The sequence below is a fragment of the Rhineura floridana genome, chromosome 6 (assembly GCF_030035675.1).
Source record: "Rhineura floridana isolate rRhiFlo1 chromosome 6, rRhiFlo1.hap2, whole genome shotgun sequence".
Classification (NCBI taxonomy): domain Eukaryota; kingdom Metazoa; phylum Chordata; class Lepidosauria; order Squamata; family Rhineuridae; genus Rhineura; species Rhineura floridana.
In genome coordinates, this window is record NC_084485.1 from 41,288,278 (window position 1) to 41,307,231 (window position 18,954).

The 18,954-nt window shown below is 41.0% G+C and overlaps 1 protein-coding gene across 21 annotated transcripts in view; it reads left to right on the forward strand.

The window, feature by feature from the left end:
• Nucleotides 1-18,954, forward strand: part of PTPRT (protein tyrosine phosphatase receptor type T) — a 977,341-nt gene that overhangs the window by 940,113 nt on the left and 18,274 nt on the right. For all 21 annotated transcript variants that reach the window (XM_061631522.1, XM_061631524.1, XM_061631514.1 and 18 more), the window contains 6 exons: nucleotides 66-142; nucleotides 3,107-3,143; nucleotides 6,126-6,223; nucleotides 7,180-7,296; nucleotides 9,529-9,683; nucleotides 13,080-13,215. In XM_061631522.1, the coding sequence (XP_061487506.1) occupies nucleotides 66-142; nucleotides 3,107-3,143; nucleotides 6,126-6,223; nucleotides 7,180-7,296; nucleotides 9,529-9,683; nucleotides 13,080-13,215 (620 nt within the window). The remainder of the gene's footprint in view (nucleotides 1-65; nucleotides 143-3,106; nucleotides 3,144-6,125; nucleotides 6,224-7,179; nucleotides 7,297-9,528; nucleotides 9,684-13,079; nucleotides 13,216-18,954) is intronic.

Here is an 18,954-nt window from a genome sequence, read left to right on the forward strand (position 1 = left end):
CCTATGTCCTTTGATACATTTTCCCTCCTTTAAATAACAATATATTTTATTATTATTATTTTCAGATGATCACTCCAGAGTGAGACTGCAATTGTTGGATGGAGATCCCCATTCAGACTACATAAATGCCAACTATATAGATGTAAGTGCTATGGAGGCTTTTAACCATCCTAATGAAAGAATCAAAGTAAGTGAGGTGATCCTGTTTGCTCTTGGATCAACACCTTGTAGTAAAACAGAATCCGGACTTTTGAGCCTCCAACGTTTTCCCGCAAGCTCTACTTTTTCAGTCCCACCTGAAGTAATCCATTGAAAGGCTTGCCGTTCCAAAATGCATAGTGATTTATCTTGGTTGCCCCAAAAGAACCCTGGGGACAGTAGTTTACCCCTCACCGAGCTACCATTCCCTTAACAAACTACAGTTCTCAAGATTTGTGGGAGAGAAATTATTTAAATGTGCTTTAAATGTATGGTGTGTAGGCAAGCCAAAGTCCCAGCCCCATGCAAGTGATCTCCTGATCTCCTGACCATGGTGACTAGATCAGGAACTTGCAACAGGCTCCCTGCTCTTCCCTCTTCTGTGTTTTTTTGTTCTCTCTAACTAAGACATACAGAGTGTGAATTGAACTGGTAGCCATTGTCATCTAATGAAAAGCAAAACAGCAAAGAGATTTAGAGAGCAATGATCTCACATACATCACATTATTTGATGTAGGAAATAGGAAGCTGCCTGATACCAGGTTAGATTATTAATTCATCTAGGCCTGTATTGTTTACTTTAACAGGCAGCAGCTCCAGGGTCTTAGATAAAGGGTTGTTTGTTTGTTAACATCACCTGCTAGCTCATCATTCATTTATTTATTTTTAAACAGAAAAGGACACAGCTCAGTGTTAGAGCACATTCTTTCCATGCAGAGGCTGCAGGTTCAGCCCTTGCCATCTCCAGTTAAAAGGATCAGGTATCAGGAGATGGGAAATACCTGCTTGAAGCCATAGAGAGTGCTGTCAGTCAGAGTGAACAAGACTGGGCTATATGGTTTATAAGAACTTATTGTGTTCCTGTTATTAAACCTGGGACCTTCTGCATGCAAAGTATGTGCTCCACCATTGAGCTATAGTCCCTCCCAAACACTCCAGAGAGACAAGGGAAAACTACAGATTTGTGTCTCTTTGGGGGAAGGGCCATGGCTCAGTAGGAGAGCATCTGCTTTGCATGCAGAAGGTCCTAAATTCAATCCCCAGCATCTCCAGGTAGGGCTGGCAGAGACTCCTGCCTGAAATCCTGGAGAGCCACTGCCAGTCAGTGTAGTAGACAATACTGAGCTATATAGACAAATGGTCTGATTCAATATAAGCCTGCTTCCTATGTTATAATGTCAAGTTACTTTATCCCCAGTAACAGAACAATCCACTCCCCCACTTTATGCCAGGCTGGGGTGGGTGGGTGGATTAAGCAGAGGTGTCCCTTAGCTCTGCTGGCTGAGTCATCCTTCCCCCAGCTCCCAAATGTGTGGGTGGGCAAGAGACCTGCTGGCTCTATCCCTGCCAGTTGACCCCAGTGGAAAGCCCCAAAATGGGACATTTGAAGCGCAGGGCTAAGGTGGATCCCAAGGTGGTGTTACAGCCATCAAACCTGATTACTGCACCAGCCTGACGCTAACACAAGGATAAGGCTCAGTCATCTTGTCCCCCCAACTTTCACTGTGGCTGCCATGAATGACAGAGCTGTGGATGCTGCAGAGTTGGGGAGTTTGGATTGTGCCTTGTAGTGTATCCCAGTATTTTGAAGCCCAGTTCATCTAAGTCCTTATGTGTATTCCAACAATGTGTGATAATGGAAAGAAGGATGCAGACATTAATTATACACTTTCCGTTTTCTTAACATAGTGCCGTGGATTCTTGACAAAATGGAAAATGTATGAAACAAAGTATTTAATAGTATCCCAGTTTCTAATGTAAGTCTGCTTAATCCTTAATGATATCACAGTGTTTTAAGGAGATCCTTCAATTAAGGGAAAGGAAAAACATATTTAATATAGTACAACCCACACAGTTTTAAAAATCACTGGTGCCTGAGTCAGTTTTGACAAGAAACAGATGTGTGTTTTTCAGATGAGGGGACACAGATTTCTCCATGTTCATTTTATTAATGAATATGTAAGTAAGGCTTTCTAAAAGTGAAAGCAGTTTAGATAAAAAGTATGGAAATGTGAGATATGGCTTTCATCTTTGCATAGTTACAAATCCATGCCCTTTTTTTTGCTATTATTGAAATATAAAAGGTTTCAGAATTTTCAAAACTGTAAGGAAAATTGAAGCAATTCCTGTGATGAATGAATTCATTGAATACTCATTTGATAACACAGATTTCTTTTCACCCATTGGATTATTCCCAAATGGTGTGTCAATGATAGTCTTGTTGGAAGGCCAACAGAAAGATGGTACAAAGGAAAGGGCATCAGCAATAGAGATGCTGATGAATCTTGCTGTATCCCAGCTCAGCTTTGATCTTTGGGAGCCTGTAATTGTTCTTCACCTGAGATTTAGAATCTGAGCTAGAGAATAATTGCCAGTTCAACTGCTTCCCAAACACACAGTCCCCTAATCCCCACCCTTCTTTTACCTTTAAACCACATTTACTGTATCATGGGCAACACATTGGTGCTCTGACCATAGGCAGACAGCCCTTCCATCTCGACACTTGGAAGACTATGGAGGAGTGAGCCAGGAAGCAATGGGTGGTATTGCACACACACTCAGGGTGATATTCAGTGCTAGTCCCACTCTGAGTAGACCCACTGAAGTTAATTGACACAACTAGCTTAGATTCATTCATTTCAGTGGGTCTACTCTGAGTCAGACTTAGCTGAATACCACTTAATGGCCCTGTAGTTCTTGGGAGATATAGTCTCAGGGGCTATTGCAATGTATGTACAATGTTCCAGGCATCAGAGAAGAGAGGGAGAGAAATCCCTCCTTCCCCCTTCCCACCCTAGAGCACAACCTCTCCTTCAGATGAACATTGGTATGTATAGTTCCAAGCAATCTTCTAACATTCCTCCTGAGATATGGGCTCATGGATTTCTATTCTTTGTTTTCTTTTCAGGGGTACAATCGGCCTCACCATTACATTGCAACTCAAGGCAAGTACAATACAACTGGTCAGTGGCCCAAATGACATGATATAAATATTTTAAATAAATATCTAAAGATTTCAAAAAATCACCTGCTGAGACTAATCAGTGCAGTGCATTTATCATTATAGGTTAAGTATAATATATACCAATGAAGGAATCGGTCTGTTGCCAGTCTGTTTCAGTTTTGCATGAATTCTCCAAAAAGTCTGTTCTGTCCCTGCATTAATCTATAATTTATTTTAAACGATGAATGGATGGGTGGGTGGTATCTGTGGAAGAAGAGAGAGTGAATAGATGATGAAAGTGGGAGAGAGAAAAGTGATAACCCTACCTATTTTAGCTTTTGGCCCAGCCCATGCTTGCATTTGAACCTGGCACTACCTGCTGCAATCCCACCATCCACCAGTGTGTGCCCCATAACCAGGATTGTAATCCTTGAGTTCAAAAACTTTACCCATCGCTGGTGTATACAAACAGTTCTCTGTCTTTTTTGCCCAGCCTATCTACACAGGGGTAAGCTTTTTTATTTTCCATTGAGGGCTACCTTCCCTTAGGGATCCTCTTTTGGGGCAGGCACATGCTGGCAGTGGCCAGAGCTGATGATAGAAAGAGCCAGAGACTTTAGTGTTCTGGATTGACTAATCTGGCATAAAGGCTTTTTTGCTTTAATTTTCACCATGGCTATCTCAGATAAGAATTCCCAGTGCCATGCAGGTCTTTATCTAATTATTATTATTATTATCTAAAATTTATTCGACGCCTATCTGACAGGACAACCTGTCACTCTAGGCGACTTACAAAGGAATAGAACAAAACAACATATCAAAATATAAATCAACAGGTACATAATAAAAATACTAATCACAGTAAACCCCCCCAATATCAGAAGTAAGTGCCACTGAATTTGATAATGTTACTCTCAGTTAGGTATACTAGGAGTGGGGAACTTGTGGTCTTCTAGATGTTGCTACATCAACTTACATCAGCCTCAACTATCATGGACAGTGATCAAGGCTGATGGGAGTTATAATGCAGCAACATCTGGAGGGCCACAGGTTCCCCATCTCTGGAGATGATTTTTTTCAACAGCTACTGTTCTAGAAAGCAAGTGAAAGTAATTCCCTTCCGACTTTGGTATGCTATATGGCAGAAACCTACCAATTTGCTCTCAGACAGCTGGGAGGAAAATGTCTTTTCCCCAAGACAGGAAAAGATTTATTTTTATCAAATAAAATAGTGCCTCATTCGATTGTTCTGAAACTACATCGAAAGAGGGAAAACACACCTTTAAAAGCTAGGAAAAATAAGGAAGAAATGAACAGAAAGAAACTCTGATGGGATGAAAGAATGGGTCAACTTGATGAGGCATCAGGGGCCACACAAACTGAGATTGGGGGCCGTAGGTAGCCCACCTGCGGTCTGCAAAAATGAAAGGAGATAAAAGGAAAGCTTTTAAATTGTCTTCTACCACACTCCAGAAACACAGACCATATTGTAAGTGGAAGGCGGCAGAAGAAGCCAGTTTGGTTTATGTCATCCCAGGAAGCAGGGACCATAGAGACTGGTATCCTTCCAGCCTACATATGAGCAACGTTTTAGAGCTCTGGGAGCCAGGCTGATAAAGCTGAGTACAGACTATAGTTTTTTGGGAGACTCTTTAATGAGGTATGATAGAACTTTCACTGCTCACCAGTATATACGTTCAGTAAACTACAATACCTCTTTTTGATCAGAGACCACAATGGGAAAGAAAAGATGAATATGTATACTCACAGGCAAGAGGAGCTCTTACTACTTTCAAGTCTCTGAAAATCAATCTTCTATACATTGCTGAAACCTACAACAAATACCTGAATTTCTCAGGATGTTATCTGGGGAGGGAAAGGGAATCATTTTCATTAACCCCATATTACAAATTCAATTTTTATTGAGCCCATTCAAGTGGACCCATAACGAACTCGATCAAGGACAATGGTATAACTTTTTACCTTTGATTTGAACAGCAGGAAACCTTTTTCAAGCCACAATATTTTTAGCATTGTGTTTTAGGGGTGTTAATTATCTGTTTCAAAATAAAGTGATGCAGAGCAAATTCATAAATAGGAAAAACAACAACCTAGCAACAAATTCTTCCCAGGGCGAGGGGGGGAGCTTTCTGTTAAAAGCCACACAGTATATATTTAACAATGGTTAAGTTGTGACCAGAAGGTATTGGGTTGATTCCAATGAAGTCATTACACAAGTGGAATGACTTCTGCTTGCACAATGGAAGTTCCTCTCCAATTCCCCCATGCACCCTCCCAGTTTGCTTTGGGGATTTTCCCAACCCTCCAGAGTAGATACAGGGAATGTGAGGTGCGGGGTAGGAGAGGCAAGAAAAGTTCTGTTGCATCAGCAGAAGTTGTTCCACTTGTGCATTGACTTGGTTGGATTCAGCTCACAATCACTTAAAAACTCATCAAATAATTAAAGATATGTTTGTGATTCTAGCCCTCATTTTTATCTAGTAATTATTATTCCCAGGCACAGCACTGCAAATTAATTTTGAGAAGTGGCTTAACTTGTTTTAACTTAAATTGTTTTTTTTAATTTAAATTGTGTTTCTAAATTGTTTTTTGTGTTTTAAAATGTGTATATTTGTTTTTATTGTTTTTAATTGCTGTAAACCGCCCAGAAAGCTTCGGCTATGGGGCGGTATATGAATGTAATAAATAAATGAACAAACAAATAAATAAACAAACTTCCACATTGGTCTGCATAACTCCAATCTTCATAATTTCAATCTGAATTACCAATCCATCATTTGAAATCCCAATCATCTGTTTAAAAACTGTGTCTCTCAACAAAACACACTTTGAAGAACAGGCAGTCCAGACCTTAGGATGTTTAGCGTTTCAGCTGTGATGGGCTGTTGGTGAGGAAATGAATTTCTTGTACTAAAACCACCACATGGGTGTCCATTCTCTCACACACTTGTTTTCCCCTCAGGACCAATGCAAGAGACAGTGAAGGATTTTTGGAGAATGATTTGGCAGGAGAACTCTGCAAGCGTTGTCATGGTCACCAACCTGGTAGAAGTTGGCAGGGTATGATGATTGCTCAAAGTCTTCATCCACATATTCACCACACAGAGAGAAAGTAGTGTTCTGTGTTGTTAGGTACTTACCACTGCTCAAAGAACTGTTCATTGTAGCCACCAGCTATGCATATAAAACCCATTGCACAGTGGAAAAACTGAGTCACCGGGATTTACCATTCAGTGAATTGTCAAATTAACAGTTTGCTATGGTCAGTCTTGTCCCAGCATTTCCCCGACTGGAATGCAGATGATCCCCCTTGTTGGGATGAACAGTGTTGGTATGACAGCAGGTTTGGTTGTTCACAACTTGTTCAGCAAGGACTACTAGAAGCATATTAGAATATATTCCAGCAATATGCTTTTATTTTGTAACAATATGCCCCCAGATAGAAAGATAGATAGATATGCCTTGGATTATTCAAACTCTAATATGACAAACATGGCCTAAAAAAACATAAGCAGGGTGATATCAATCATGTATTGCCTATAAACCAGCAGATATAATGTTTAAACTATTAGCCCTGGCTCACTGGGACTTACATTCATGCTTGCTGTTGGGAGAGTGGCTGGAAAACCAGGGGTGCATCCGTTGTTTAGCTACCCTGTGGCTTGCGCTCCACCTCTTATTACACCAGCTGGACTCCCAGGGATGGGGCTTATGTACAGACCAGAGGAAGAACCACTCTTCTGATCTGCTTCTTGGCCCTAAAAAAGATACAGACAGACCCCAGCAATCACTGCCTTCACTTCACCCTATGAAAGATGAGCATAGGGCCAATGTAAGATGAGCCAGAGTTCATAAAAGGGGGAAGGGGAGGGCACATGCACTTTGAAACAGGACTGATTTGTTCCACCACAGATATACACGTTTTGGGTTTATATTAAAACACAAGACATTAACCAAAGAGATTTGTAGTTGTACATAATATAGTAGTATTCACTTTGTGGTCTTTCTTGCCCTAGGTCAAGTGTGTCAGATACTGGCCTGATGATACAGAAGTCTATGGAGATATTAAAGTCACCCTTATTGAGACAGAACCACTGGCGGAATATATAATACGAACTTTTACAGTTCAAAAAGTAAGGACATGTTGACCCTTCCTTCATTGTAAGATGATTCTTCTTACCACTAGGTCAGATTCTTCCCAAATTTCATTGAGAGCTCCAATGTGTCGCCAGTACTATTTCTCTATTTGACAAATATAGCCAGTGTGGTGTAGTGGTTAAGGTGCTGGGCTATGATCTGGGGGACCAGGGTTCGAATCCCCATACAGCCATGAAGCTCACTGGGTGACCTTGGGCCAGTCACTGCCTCTCAGCCTCAGAGGAAGGCAATGGTAAACCCCCTCTGAATACCGCTTACCATGAAAAACCCTATTCATTGGGTCGCCATAAGTTGGAATCAACTTGAAGGCAGTCCATTTCCAACTCTACCAATGATGGCCATATTCTACCTCCAGCATCAAAGGTAGTATACCAGTTGCTGGAAACCACAGGAGGGGAGTTTGCTCTTGCACTCAGGTCCTGTTTGTGGGTTTCCCATAGGCATCTGGTAGGCCAGAGTGGGAAACAGGATGCTGAACTACTAAGGCCTTTAGTCTGATCCAGCCGGGTTCTTATTTCCTATGTATTGTACTTAAATTGTGAGAATGGTTATGGTTTGGTTTTACTTGTAAATCAACTCGTTTGAAATGTGGTGTTGGAGGAGAGCTTTGCTGATACCATGGACTGCGAAAAAGACAAATAATTGGGTGTTAGAACAAATTAAACCAGAACTATCACTTGAAGCTAAAATGATGGAAATGATGTGTCATATGTTGGACACATAACGAGAAGACATAATTCACTAGAAAAGACAATAATGCTGGAAAAAATAGAAGGGGGTAGAAAAAGAGGAAGGCCAAACAAGAGATGGATTGATTCCATAAAGGAAGCCACAGACCTGAACTTACAAGAGATGAACAGGGTGGTTTATAATAGATGCTACTGGAGGTCGCTGATTCATAGGGTCGCCATAAGTCATAATCGAAGGCACATAACAACAACAATATATCTCAAAGAAGTATATCTTGCTTTTTTGTTCATTTTACACATTAAAAATAATTCAAAACCATAGTATTTAAAACATGTACAGAATCAAAGAGCAGAAGAAACATTTAAAATGGAATAAATTTGTGAAAGCATTGAAAGAGCATATGAAAAGATCACTGCAGTTTTCATGATGGTAGGTTTTCTGAAGTGTTATTGGTCCCAGGCTATGGTCTGAAGGCACATGAGGCCAGCACCCTGCGGGGTCAGGTCTGGTCAGTGCCTGGATGGGAGACTACCTGGGAACCATATGTAAGCTGCCTTGGGTTTCTATCATGAAAAGAAAGGCGGGGTATAAATGTAACATATAAATAAATTATTGTTGTTATTATTATTATTATAGCCTTACTGAGCATGGTTCCCCATTGAAAGGCAAGGAGGCCTGGCTTAATTGTGTGACATTTCTACTTTGAAAGGAGTGAGGTACCCTTATAGCATTTTTTCTTTTAACCAGCTTGCTGCTGAGTTGAATGCCAGGCTATCTATCTATCTATCTATCTGTCTGTCTGTCTATCTATCTGTCTATCTATCTATCTGTCTGTCTGTCTATCTATCTATCTATCTATCTATCTATCTATATTTATTTATTTATTATACTGTATACTGCCACATAGCTGAAGCTCTCTGGGCGCTTTACAGCAACCAAAAACATTAAAACAAATATACAATTTAATTTTAAAAACAATTTAAAACACAATTTAAAAATTTAAAACATGTATGCCATAAATGTTCCCTTTCCAAAGCTTTGACCAGCTTTCATTATAATTCTATATACAAAGCCTTAATCAGTTTGCTAGGTTCATTTTGTTCCTCACACAAAGCTCTGATTGGATTCAGGCTGTTCTGCATCCTTCCTCACTCTGTGAACTACGCTTGACTGTTCAGAATCTCCTGTTAAAATGAATCCATGATAACTGGTTGGAAACATGTTGTTGCATTAGAGCCATGTTGTAAGCCACCTTGATGTACTTTTACAAAAGTGAGGCATATAAATACCTTAATAAATAAATAAATAAATAACCAAAGTGGTATATTAACACACACACCCGAAACTCTGGGGATTTGAAGTATATCTGAAATGCTTGTGGATCACATTAGGTTTAAATGTAACATCATCCTAAAGAAGTGGATGGGAGGGTGGAGAGCAGAGAATTGATGATGATGATGATGATATTGTTATCATGAAGAAAAATAGAGGTTTGTCTTCTTTTTAATCCTCCTCAGAAAGGCTACCATGAGATCCGAGAGATTCGACAATTCCATTTCACCAGCTGGCCAGACCATGGGGTTCCTTGTTATGCCACAGGCCTCTTGGGCTTTGTTCGACAAGTGAAGTTCCTCAATCCACCAGATGCAGGGCCCATTGTTGTGCACTGCAGGTATACCATTTGTTTCTGTTTTGTTTCTTTTCATCCATTTTCATCGGTTGTGTTCATTCCCCTAGCCCAGCAGGTGCTCCACTACCTTTCACTAGGGAATCACAGGAAGAAATATTGTGTAGTCCAAAACGCTGCTCTACAACATGATCCTCCACTTATCAGCCTACATTTGCTTCATGCATTAGCCCCATTGCAGATTAATCCTTATTAGGTATGGGTGTCACAAGCAACTGGGAGAGATCTGTGGTCCCTCAGTGTAAGTGCCATTACAAACAGCTTTCCAACTTTTGGTAGCTGCAGACCTTTTTTTAATGTTACATATTGCACCAGATTCACCAATGTATCATGAATGCAAACTATCCTAAGAGAGAGCATGATTGGCACAGAAGGATTGTTAACCGGATACTATAAACACCATGTTTCAAATGAGTTCTGGGGTGGGGGAAAAAGAATTGTTCTCACTCCCCAACTCTCCTAAAAAGACAGTATATTGTTCAGATGTTATTTTTTTCTATTCAGTATCTAAATTCAGTATTTTGTAACAATTGCATTTTCAAACACCATTTGATATTTGATAACTATTTTTAATATTAATGTTATTTGTTTTTGTTGTGTGATATTAAGTGTTTTATGTATTTGTTATATTTCTGAATATTTAGGATCTAAATTATGCAATTCAGAATTTTGTTTAAAATCCAGTGTAAAAGGAGAAGGTCTCATTGGTGCTTTTTATCTGTTTATGTGCAGGTGCCAGTGTAGTCTTAGAGGATTAGTCAGGTATTTAAACACATAGTCTCTCTTAAATAAGAACAGACACAGAAAGCCATGTGTCAGTGGTGGGTGGGGCCCAGAAAAATAATTGGCAGAGCCAGAAGCAAAAGTAGGCAAAGTAATGGATGTGAATCTCACCGTTGTATAGTAGGTTATACAAAACCATTCCAGCCAGAAAAAATCAGAGACTTCTTTATACATACACATCTCTCCATCCTCATACGCAAGTTCAGGCACACATTCCAGCCAGGCAAAAGCACTCAAGGAGAGCATGGAGCAGGGCTAAGGAAGGGTGTGCCCTAGAGAGAGTTCCAAGGGCTGGATACAAAGATCTGGAGGGCCACATTCTGCCCCAAGCCTGAGGTTCCTCATGTCTGTTTTAAAGCATGATGGATCCTGGTCCTAACTGTAGATAGACAGCTGCTAGTCTTGACCCTGACACCTAGTGGCCCTGATTAACCAGAACATATGATCTCTCTTCTTCTTAATTTTAATGACCAAATGACATTCCCTCTTTCTTATTTATCCATTTTTAAATTTAAATGACCAACTTAGTAATTACTAACTTTCCCTAGTGCTTCCCTGGACAGTCTTACTGTCATTCAGTATTTATGAAGTGCAAGGCTCCTCTAAATATAGAAATCTTAAAGCTATTTGTTAACAGTTTTAAAAAGCAGGAGAGTTAAAGTTAGGGAAATGTCATTTATTCACTAAGATTATTCAAATTATTCCCACATAGCTGTTGATTGATCTGGCCCATTAATTCAGAGCCATTAACTTTTTCTTGCTTTGCCAATGTTTCCTACATCTGAAGTTTCTTCTGCCTTTAGGAAAAGAAAAAGACTTTCTAGTTACTTCCATTTTTTGCAGGTTGATGTTTTCTAATTTCTTCCAATGGGAGAAGGAAGAGATGGGAGAAGTCTTATATTTAGACACACAACATTTGTTAAGCTACTGTGTATGGCAGAAATAACTGGTGAAGCTGTGCACTAGTGGGACCTGCTGGCTGCTGCTGTGGGTCAATCAAGGGTGAGAAGATGGTTGAGGCAAGGGGTGCATCAGTCACCACTGTGATTGCTAGCAGACTTTTTCCTGATACAGGCTAGCTGGGGAGACAGTGAGCAATTGAGTGCATGTCCAGTGTTGACTGAGGTGCAGCCATCAGTACCTCCCAAGTGTTACTGGGAAGGGCAGAAATTCCCCTTCCCCGACTAATAGCCCCATAGCAGCAGCCAGCAACCCCTACAAGTGACCTTCAACAGCCACTGATGGCGGATAGGTAGATACCAGTTTGCTCCAGCTCTGTATCCAAGGCCCTGTCTCAGAATCTGGTTTTCAGCAGCTCAGGTCTTGAATATAGGAATTAATATTTGTAGTGGTTAAGGTGTTGGACTATGACCCAGGAGACCAGGGTTCGAATCCCCACATAGCCATGAAGCTCACTGGGTGACCTTGGGCCAGTCACTGCCTCTCAGCCTCATGAAAACCCTATTCATAGGGTTGTCATAAGTCAGAATCGACTTGAAGGCAGTACATTTACATTTTAGGGTGTCCTGGGTAATGGCAGAGTGCATCACTCTCACCACTAAAAGCCAGACTGTACCACCAGTAGCCTATATATATCTGTTGGTGCACTGCATCTCTTCATATTTCAGGTTTGCAGATTGTAGATTGAAGGTTTAAACATTCCTCCTCACATAAAACAACAACACATCCCTGCAAATACAAAATGAGAATGACGGGAAAAGATCTAGGCTAGTTTTGCCTCGATATGCTAACTTTAAATGTACAGCAGGGTCCTTCTACCTGGCCTGTTTCCATGCTTAAAGCAGATTGGAATGTGGAAATCAGGCTTCCCCATATGGTTATGCTGGGTGAAGATAGCACCATTTCATACAATTCCAGGAGTCCGTACTTCTAAAGGTTTGGGGTGCTGAAGGCTGTCAGTGGATACAACACAATGGCAAATGCCTTGTCCTCTTTACACACGTGAGACAACTGTGGATAACAAGTGCATAAATTATTGGGCAGTCAATATTCCATGTACTCTGGTGAGATGCTTGCTTTGAAACATCCTGAGACCAGATCTGGAACTCCACCTATATGATCTGAATATTTTGCATGAGCCAAAGCACAGAAGAAAAGTTACAATTGGAACCACCAAGTATTGTCCAAATGTGTCCATCTTGAAGAAGCAGGAAGTTTGCTTTTTAAAAAAGAAATAGCTCAAGAAAGACCCCTTCAAAATCTGCTTTCTGAGTCTACCTATCTCTCTGCCACGCGATGGAACGAAATTCCATGCTTGCTATTCCAAGCCCTGGAGATACGTTCATGTATTTTAATTTAGAGTATTAAAGAAGACATGGCCACAATCTTGGTCTTTTTCAATTTTCTCCTTTCTCTCTATAGTATCTCTGTTCATTACCTTTTGCTGAGGTTTCCTAGCTTTTCCTTCTCCAAAGAGCTAGGGTTGCACTGCAATGCTGTCCAGACCATCAGGGTAAAGAAGGACTAATGAAGGAAGACAGCTGAATTTGCAACACTCAGTCTGCCCACCCCCGGAATGCTGTGCCTTTTCACAGACCATTGATCAGGTCTCTGTTCTTGTTTCCACCTCCCCTTCAGTGCTGGTGCTGGGAGGACAGGGTGCTTTATTGCCATTGACATCATGCTTGACATGGCGGAGAATGAAGGTGTGGTAGACATATTTAACTGTGTGCGGGAGCTGCGATCCCAGAGAGTCAACTTGGTGCAGACAGAGGTAGGTGTAAGAATGCCTTTTCTTGCTTGTCACCCTGTTCCCAAGAAAGATCTCAGCATTACCAGATGGTTATATCCTATATAATGGAAGAAAAGGCAGGCATTTTAGTATATCCATAGAGGGTTGTATTCAACTAAGTCCTACTCAAAGTAGACCCATTGCAGTTAATGAACCTAAGTTAATCATGCCTATTAACCTTAATGGATCTACTCTAAGTAGGAGTAGCACTGAATACCACCCGATGTCTGCAGAGTTTGGTCAACTATCACTTGGTTTACTGTGTTAAATTATATTTAAACATGCCCCTAATTGGTGGGGCAGCAGATTGTTTTAAATATATATATAATTATTTTTAATACAAGTATTTACAAATACACAGGCTCCTGGCACTGTCTTAGAAGATATATTTCCTGTTCCTCCCCACTAGGGTGGGGGAGAATATTCACTAAATCAGAATTGGCATCGGATTCCAACTGAAGTTGACAGTCCGCTATCTTTTCAGAATGGCACTGATTTCTTGCGGCAGGCCGCAGGTGTAATTAGCATAGACTTTTTCCAATTTTCTCCAATTTTACTAATTATCTTCATAATTTCATCTACGTTGATGCATTCATAAGAGTGTGTAGGTATGACAAATAGAAAAAAAAATAACCACATGGAACACTGTCATCATTTGCATAGGCATTTAGCGTTTTTAGCTTATTTCTGTTTGCCGCCCTGGGCTCCTGATGGGAGGAAGGGCGGGATATAAATCAAATAATAAAATAATTAAATTTATGTAAAAAAATACATAATTTTTTTTGCAACCAATAAAACAACAACAGCAGGTCACATTGGCAAGTTCCAAAGCAAGCGGGAACAATAAAACGGAGGATTGGGATGAAACAACGGACTGTCAGAATACAAGTGAATACAACCCCATCCCTGCTCTCCACAGACATATACAAGGAAATACCTCTTTTAAGATAGTACCTGAATGTAACATGCACATAGAAAAACCATCATAGAAATGCATCATAGAAAGTCCCATTTCATCACTATATTCACACAGCATAATTGGTAAACTTAATATTAAAAATCTATCATTAGTTTCCAGTTCCAATCCATCACACTGATGATGTTAAACCCACTAAATTCCATGAGCTGAAATACAGCCAGACCCATTTCCAGCCTCTTTAAATTGTCTCAGCAACTATTGGATTCAAATCTTCTTTGTGGCTGGGTAAACATGAGATGGCCATTGTCATTGTGTGGCCTGATACTCTACAACTTCAGAATAAGAAATTTGATAAGATCATCATTGCAAGAGGTTATAGTTCATGCCCATCCCATGCATCCCACCACCCACCAAAGCAGGATGTCTTACTAGCTCACATATTCCATCTCTTAGTCATATACATATTTTAAATCTATCACAAAAAAAGTAAGTTATGATTGTGAGAAACATGTATCACAATACAGGTATACTGATCAGGGATCTGTGATTGGCTTCAATGTCCTGTTGAATGTAAATATGGTGGCTGTGAGGATCCCACCTCAGACCACCACCTGTTAGGTCCCTCCAGTCAGGATCCTGGGTTTTATTTGTTCTCTCACTGGCTCTAGCACAGATCTCGCAAGATCCCACCGCTAGGCAGCACCACCAGCCACTCCCTGTTTCACAATATTGCTTTAGGACTTTGCCTTAGTCCCCTTCTGGCTTATTGTTACTTTGTGTCTGGGTGCACTTGCAGGCCACAACCCCCCTGTATTTTTGTGCCTTTAAAGCATACAGCCCTGGGTTGCTCTGGATACCTGATGATGTTACACTATCTCTTCACCACTGCCACCATTGATACTGTTTCCCAACCTTGGTAATTACCCTGCCCACCCTTCTGGTCTGTGAAAGCCCCAGCCAAGGATCAGGCTTTTGGTAAATCAAGAATAATATTTATTTATAAACACCAGGAAGTAACAAAATTACTTATGGGATATTTAACAAGCATATGGTTTCGTATATTGTGTTCCTCTTTATGTTTCTAGTCATATATAATCTGCCTCAATACCAGCCAAATATAATCCAACCCACAACCAACTCCAAAACCCAAACTCCACAACCAACCAACCACCTCTCAACTCTCATCCTCTCATTTATACCTTCAGCCACTCAAACGCTCAGCCGATCATCATAAAGCATTCTCCAGCATTCTAGCCCATGTACTCCCCCCTCTCACTCAATCCACCTACCATGTATACTTCAATAAACCTGCACTTACCATATTTACAGTTATCAAAATACAGGGACATCACAGTGGCAAACCTAGATTAGTCTCTATGAATAGTCATAGAATCATAGAGTTGGAAGGGGCCTTGTAGGCCATCGAGTCCAACCCCCTGCTCACAGCAGGAAGTCCACAGCTAGAGCATCTCCCGCAGATAGCTGTCCAGCCTCTGCTTGAAGACATCCAGCAAAGGGGATCCCACCACCTCCCTAGGCAGTCGGTTCCATTGCCGAACTGCCCTTACTGTCAAGAAGTTCCTTCTAATGTCCAATCTGAATCTACGCTCCTGCAACTTAAAACCATTAGACCTGGTCCTACCCTCTGGGGCAGCAGTGAACAAATCTGTACCCTCCTCTATGTGACAGCCCTTCAGGTACTTAAAGAGTGCAGTCATGTCAGCCCTCAGCCTTCTCTTCACCAGACTGAACATGCCAAGTTCCTTCAACCTTTCCTCATAAGACTTGTTCTCCATACCGGCTATCATCCTCGTCGCCCTTCTCTGAACCCGCTCCAACTTGTCTATATCTTTCTTAAAATGAGGCGCCCAGAACTGAACGCAGTATTCCAGATGAGGCCTGACTAATGCAGAATATAGTGGGACTATTACTTCCCTCGACCTGGAAACTATAGCTCTGTTTATGCAGCCCAAAACCACGTTTGTCTTTTTTGCCGCAGCATCACACTGCTGGGTCATGTTGAACTTGCGATCCACTACAATTGCAAGGTCCTTCTCACATGCACTACTGCTAAGCTGGGTATTTCCCATCCTGTACCCATGCATTTTGTTTTTGTGGCCTAAATGCAGAATCCTGCATTTGTCTTTATTGAATGTCATTTTATTAATTTCAGCCCAATTTTCTAATCTATCCAGGTCCCTTTGGATTTTATTCCTGTCTTCCATTGTGTTAGCTATCCCTCCCAGTTTCGTGTCATCCGCAAATTTCATAAGGCTTCCCTCCACTCCATCATCTAAGTCATTGATAAAAACGTTGAAGAGTATCGGCCCCAGGACAGAACCCTGTGGCACTCCACTCGAGACCTCCTTCCAGTCCGAAGCAGAGACCACTCTTTGAGTACGGTTTTCCAACCAGTTGTGAATCCACCTGACAGTATTTCCATGTAGTCCGCATTTGACTAGTTTGCTAATCAAAAGGTCATGGGGGACTTTGTCAAACGCCTTGCTGAAATCTAGATAGATGACATCTACAGCATTTCCACCATCTACTAAGCTAGTGACCCGATCAAAAAAAGAGATGAGATTTGTTTGACAGGATTTATTCTTGACAAACCCATGCTGGCTCCTTCTAATCACAGCATTGTCATCTAGATAGTTGCTAATGGACTCTTATTATCCGTTCTAATATCTTTCCCGGTATTGAAGTCAGACTGACCGGCCTGTAATTTCCCGGATCTTCCTTTTTACCCTTTTTAAAGAGCGGGACAACGTTTGCCCGTCTCCAATCCTCCGGCACCTCTCCCGTTCTCCATGATTTCTCAAAGATGATGGCAAGAGGTTCCGAGAGTACATCCGCAAGTTCCTTCAATACTCTGGGATGCAGTTCATCAGGCCCTGGAGATTTGAACTCATTTAGGTTAACTAGGTATTTCCTGACTATCTCCTTATCAATCTCGAACTGCAATCCCGACCCCTTCCTGAGATTGCTACCGATGCAAGGTTGCACACTGTTCCCTTTTTGGGAGAAAACGGAGGCGAAATAGGCGTTGAGCAGTTCTGCTTTTTCCTTGTTATCTGTCAACATTTTGCCATCCTCATTGAGCAGCAGTCCCACCGTTTCCTTGGTCTTTCTCTTGCTTTGAACATATCTGAAAAACCCCTTATTGTTGTTCCTCGCTTCCCTCGCCAGCCTCAGCTCATTCTGGGTTTTAGCTTTCCTTACGCTATTCCTGCAAGCCCGAGCCGCTCATTGGTACTCTTCCTTGGTGATACGTCCTTCCTTCCATTCTTTATACATGCTCTTTTTTACTTTTACCTCCTCCACCAGACTTCGGTGTAGCCACATTGGCTTTTTCTGATGTCTTCCATTTTTCTTCCTCTTTGGAATTGTTTGTGATTGCACTTTTTGTAATACGTTCTTCATGAACTGCCACACTTCTTGGGCTCCTTTTTTCTTTAGTCTATCTAGCCACGGGATCCTACCCATCATTTCCCTGAGCTTGCTAAAATCGGCTTTCCTGAAATCCAAGGTCCATGTTTGACTATCTTCTTCTTTGGCTTTCCCCAGAATCCCGAATTCCAGCATTACGTGGTCACTTTCCCCCAAGGTACCGACCGCTTTAATTCCCGTGACCAATTCATCCGTGTTAGTTAAGATCAGGTCCAGGATTGCCGATCCCCTTGTTCCTTCTTCTACTTTTTGAAAGAGGAAATTATCAGCAAGGCCCATCAGGAATTTGTTGGAGGCTTTGTGCTTCGTAGAGTTTGTCTCCCAGCAGATATCCGGGTAGTTGAAGTCCCCCATCACTACTACTTCTTGCCTCCTTGAGATTTCAGAGATTTGTTTGAGAAAGGCCTCATCTACCACCTCTTCTTGGCCAGGGGGTAGTGTAATATTAATAGTGAAATGGCCCTTATCTTTAGAAACCGTTGTTACGTTCTCAGTAACAATCAGTAATTAAAAACTTGGTAAAATATTTCATAGGGAAACTTTTTCAAAGAATAGAAGTCTGTGTTCACTTAGAAAATTGTACCCATTTGCTTGGCAATTAACTGAAGAGTGTATGCCGGAATTGTAGTTGTATGTTGTAGATTATGAAGTGTCATGTACATAGATGGTGCTATAGAAATAAATAACTAGAGTAAGTTATAAGGCTGAATATAAATTAAGATCCAAGCAAAACATTGCCCATTTACAATAAATGATCATTCCACCTATCCAAATGCGGATAGATTAAATACTTGCCTTTTTAATACATCAGTTGCTCACATATTGATATGTGTTTACTCTGGTTTTGATTTTAGTCAGGATTTTAGTCTTCTTTTCCAGGCACATATGCATGAAGGTAAAATGTAAGCCCTCCCCACTCCATGCACTCCAAAGGAGTGTTTTGTTGACCTCAGAACTCAGAAAGAGGTTGCTGAGCACAGGAATGGGATGCGCATTTTGGTGCCAGCTCAATTTTCTCTCCGTGAAACTTCCTTCCGGTACCACTTCATGAAGGATCAATGTTCACTATTTGCTATAAATACCGATTTGTTTTTTCCCTGCAAAAATATCAATATTGATCTATATTTTTAAGGCAATTTTTTAAAAAAATTCACTTTAGCCACGGAAAACTGCTAGAAAAAGCCCAATCCACAAGGATAAAAAAAAAAGCAAATAAATAGGAAATCCGGTGTCAAATTCAAATTTTGCTAAATTTGAGCACATCCCTAGTGGGGCATTCAATTATTAAAGTAGGCTGTATAAGATTGCTCCTGAAGGGAATGACAATGATGAATGTGCAACTTCTTCTGTGT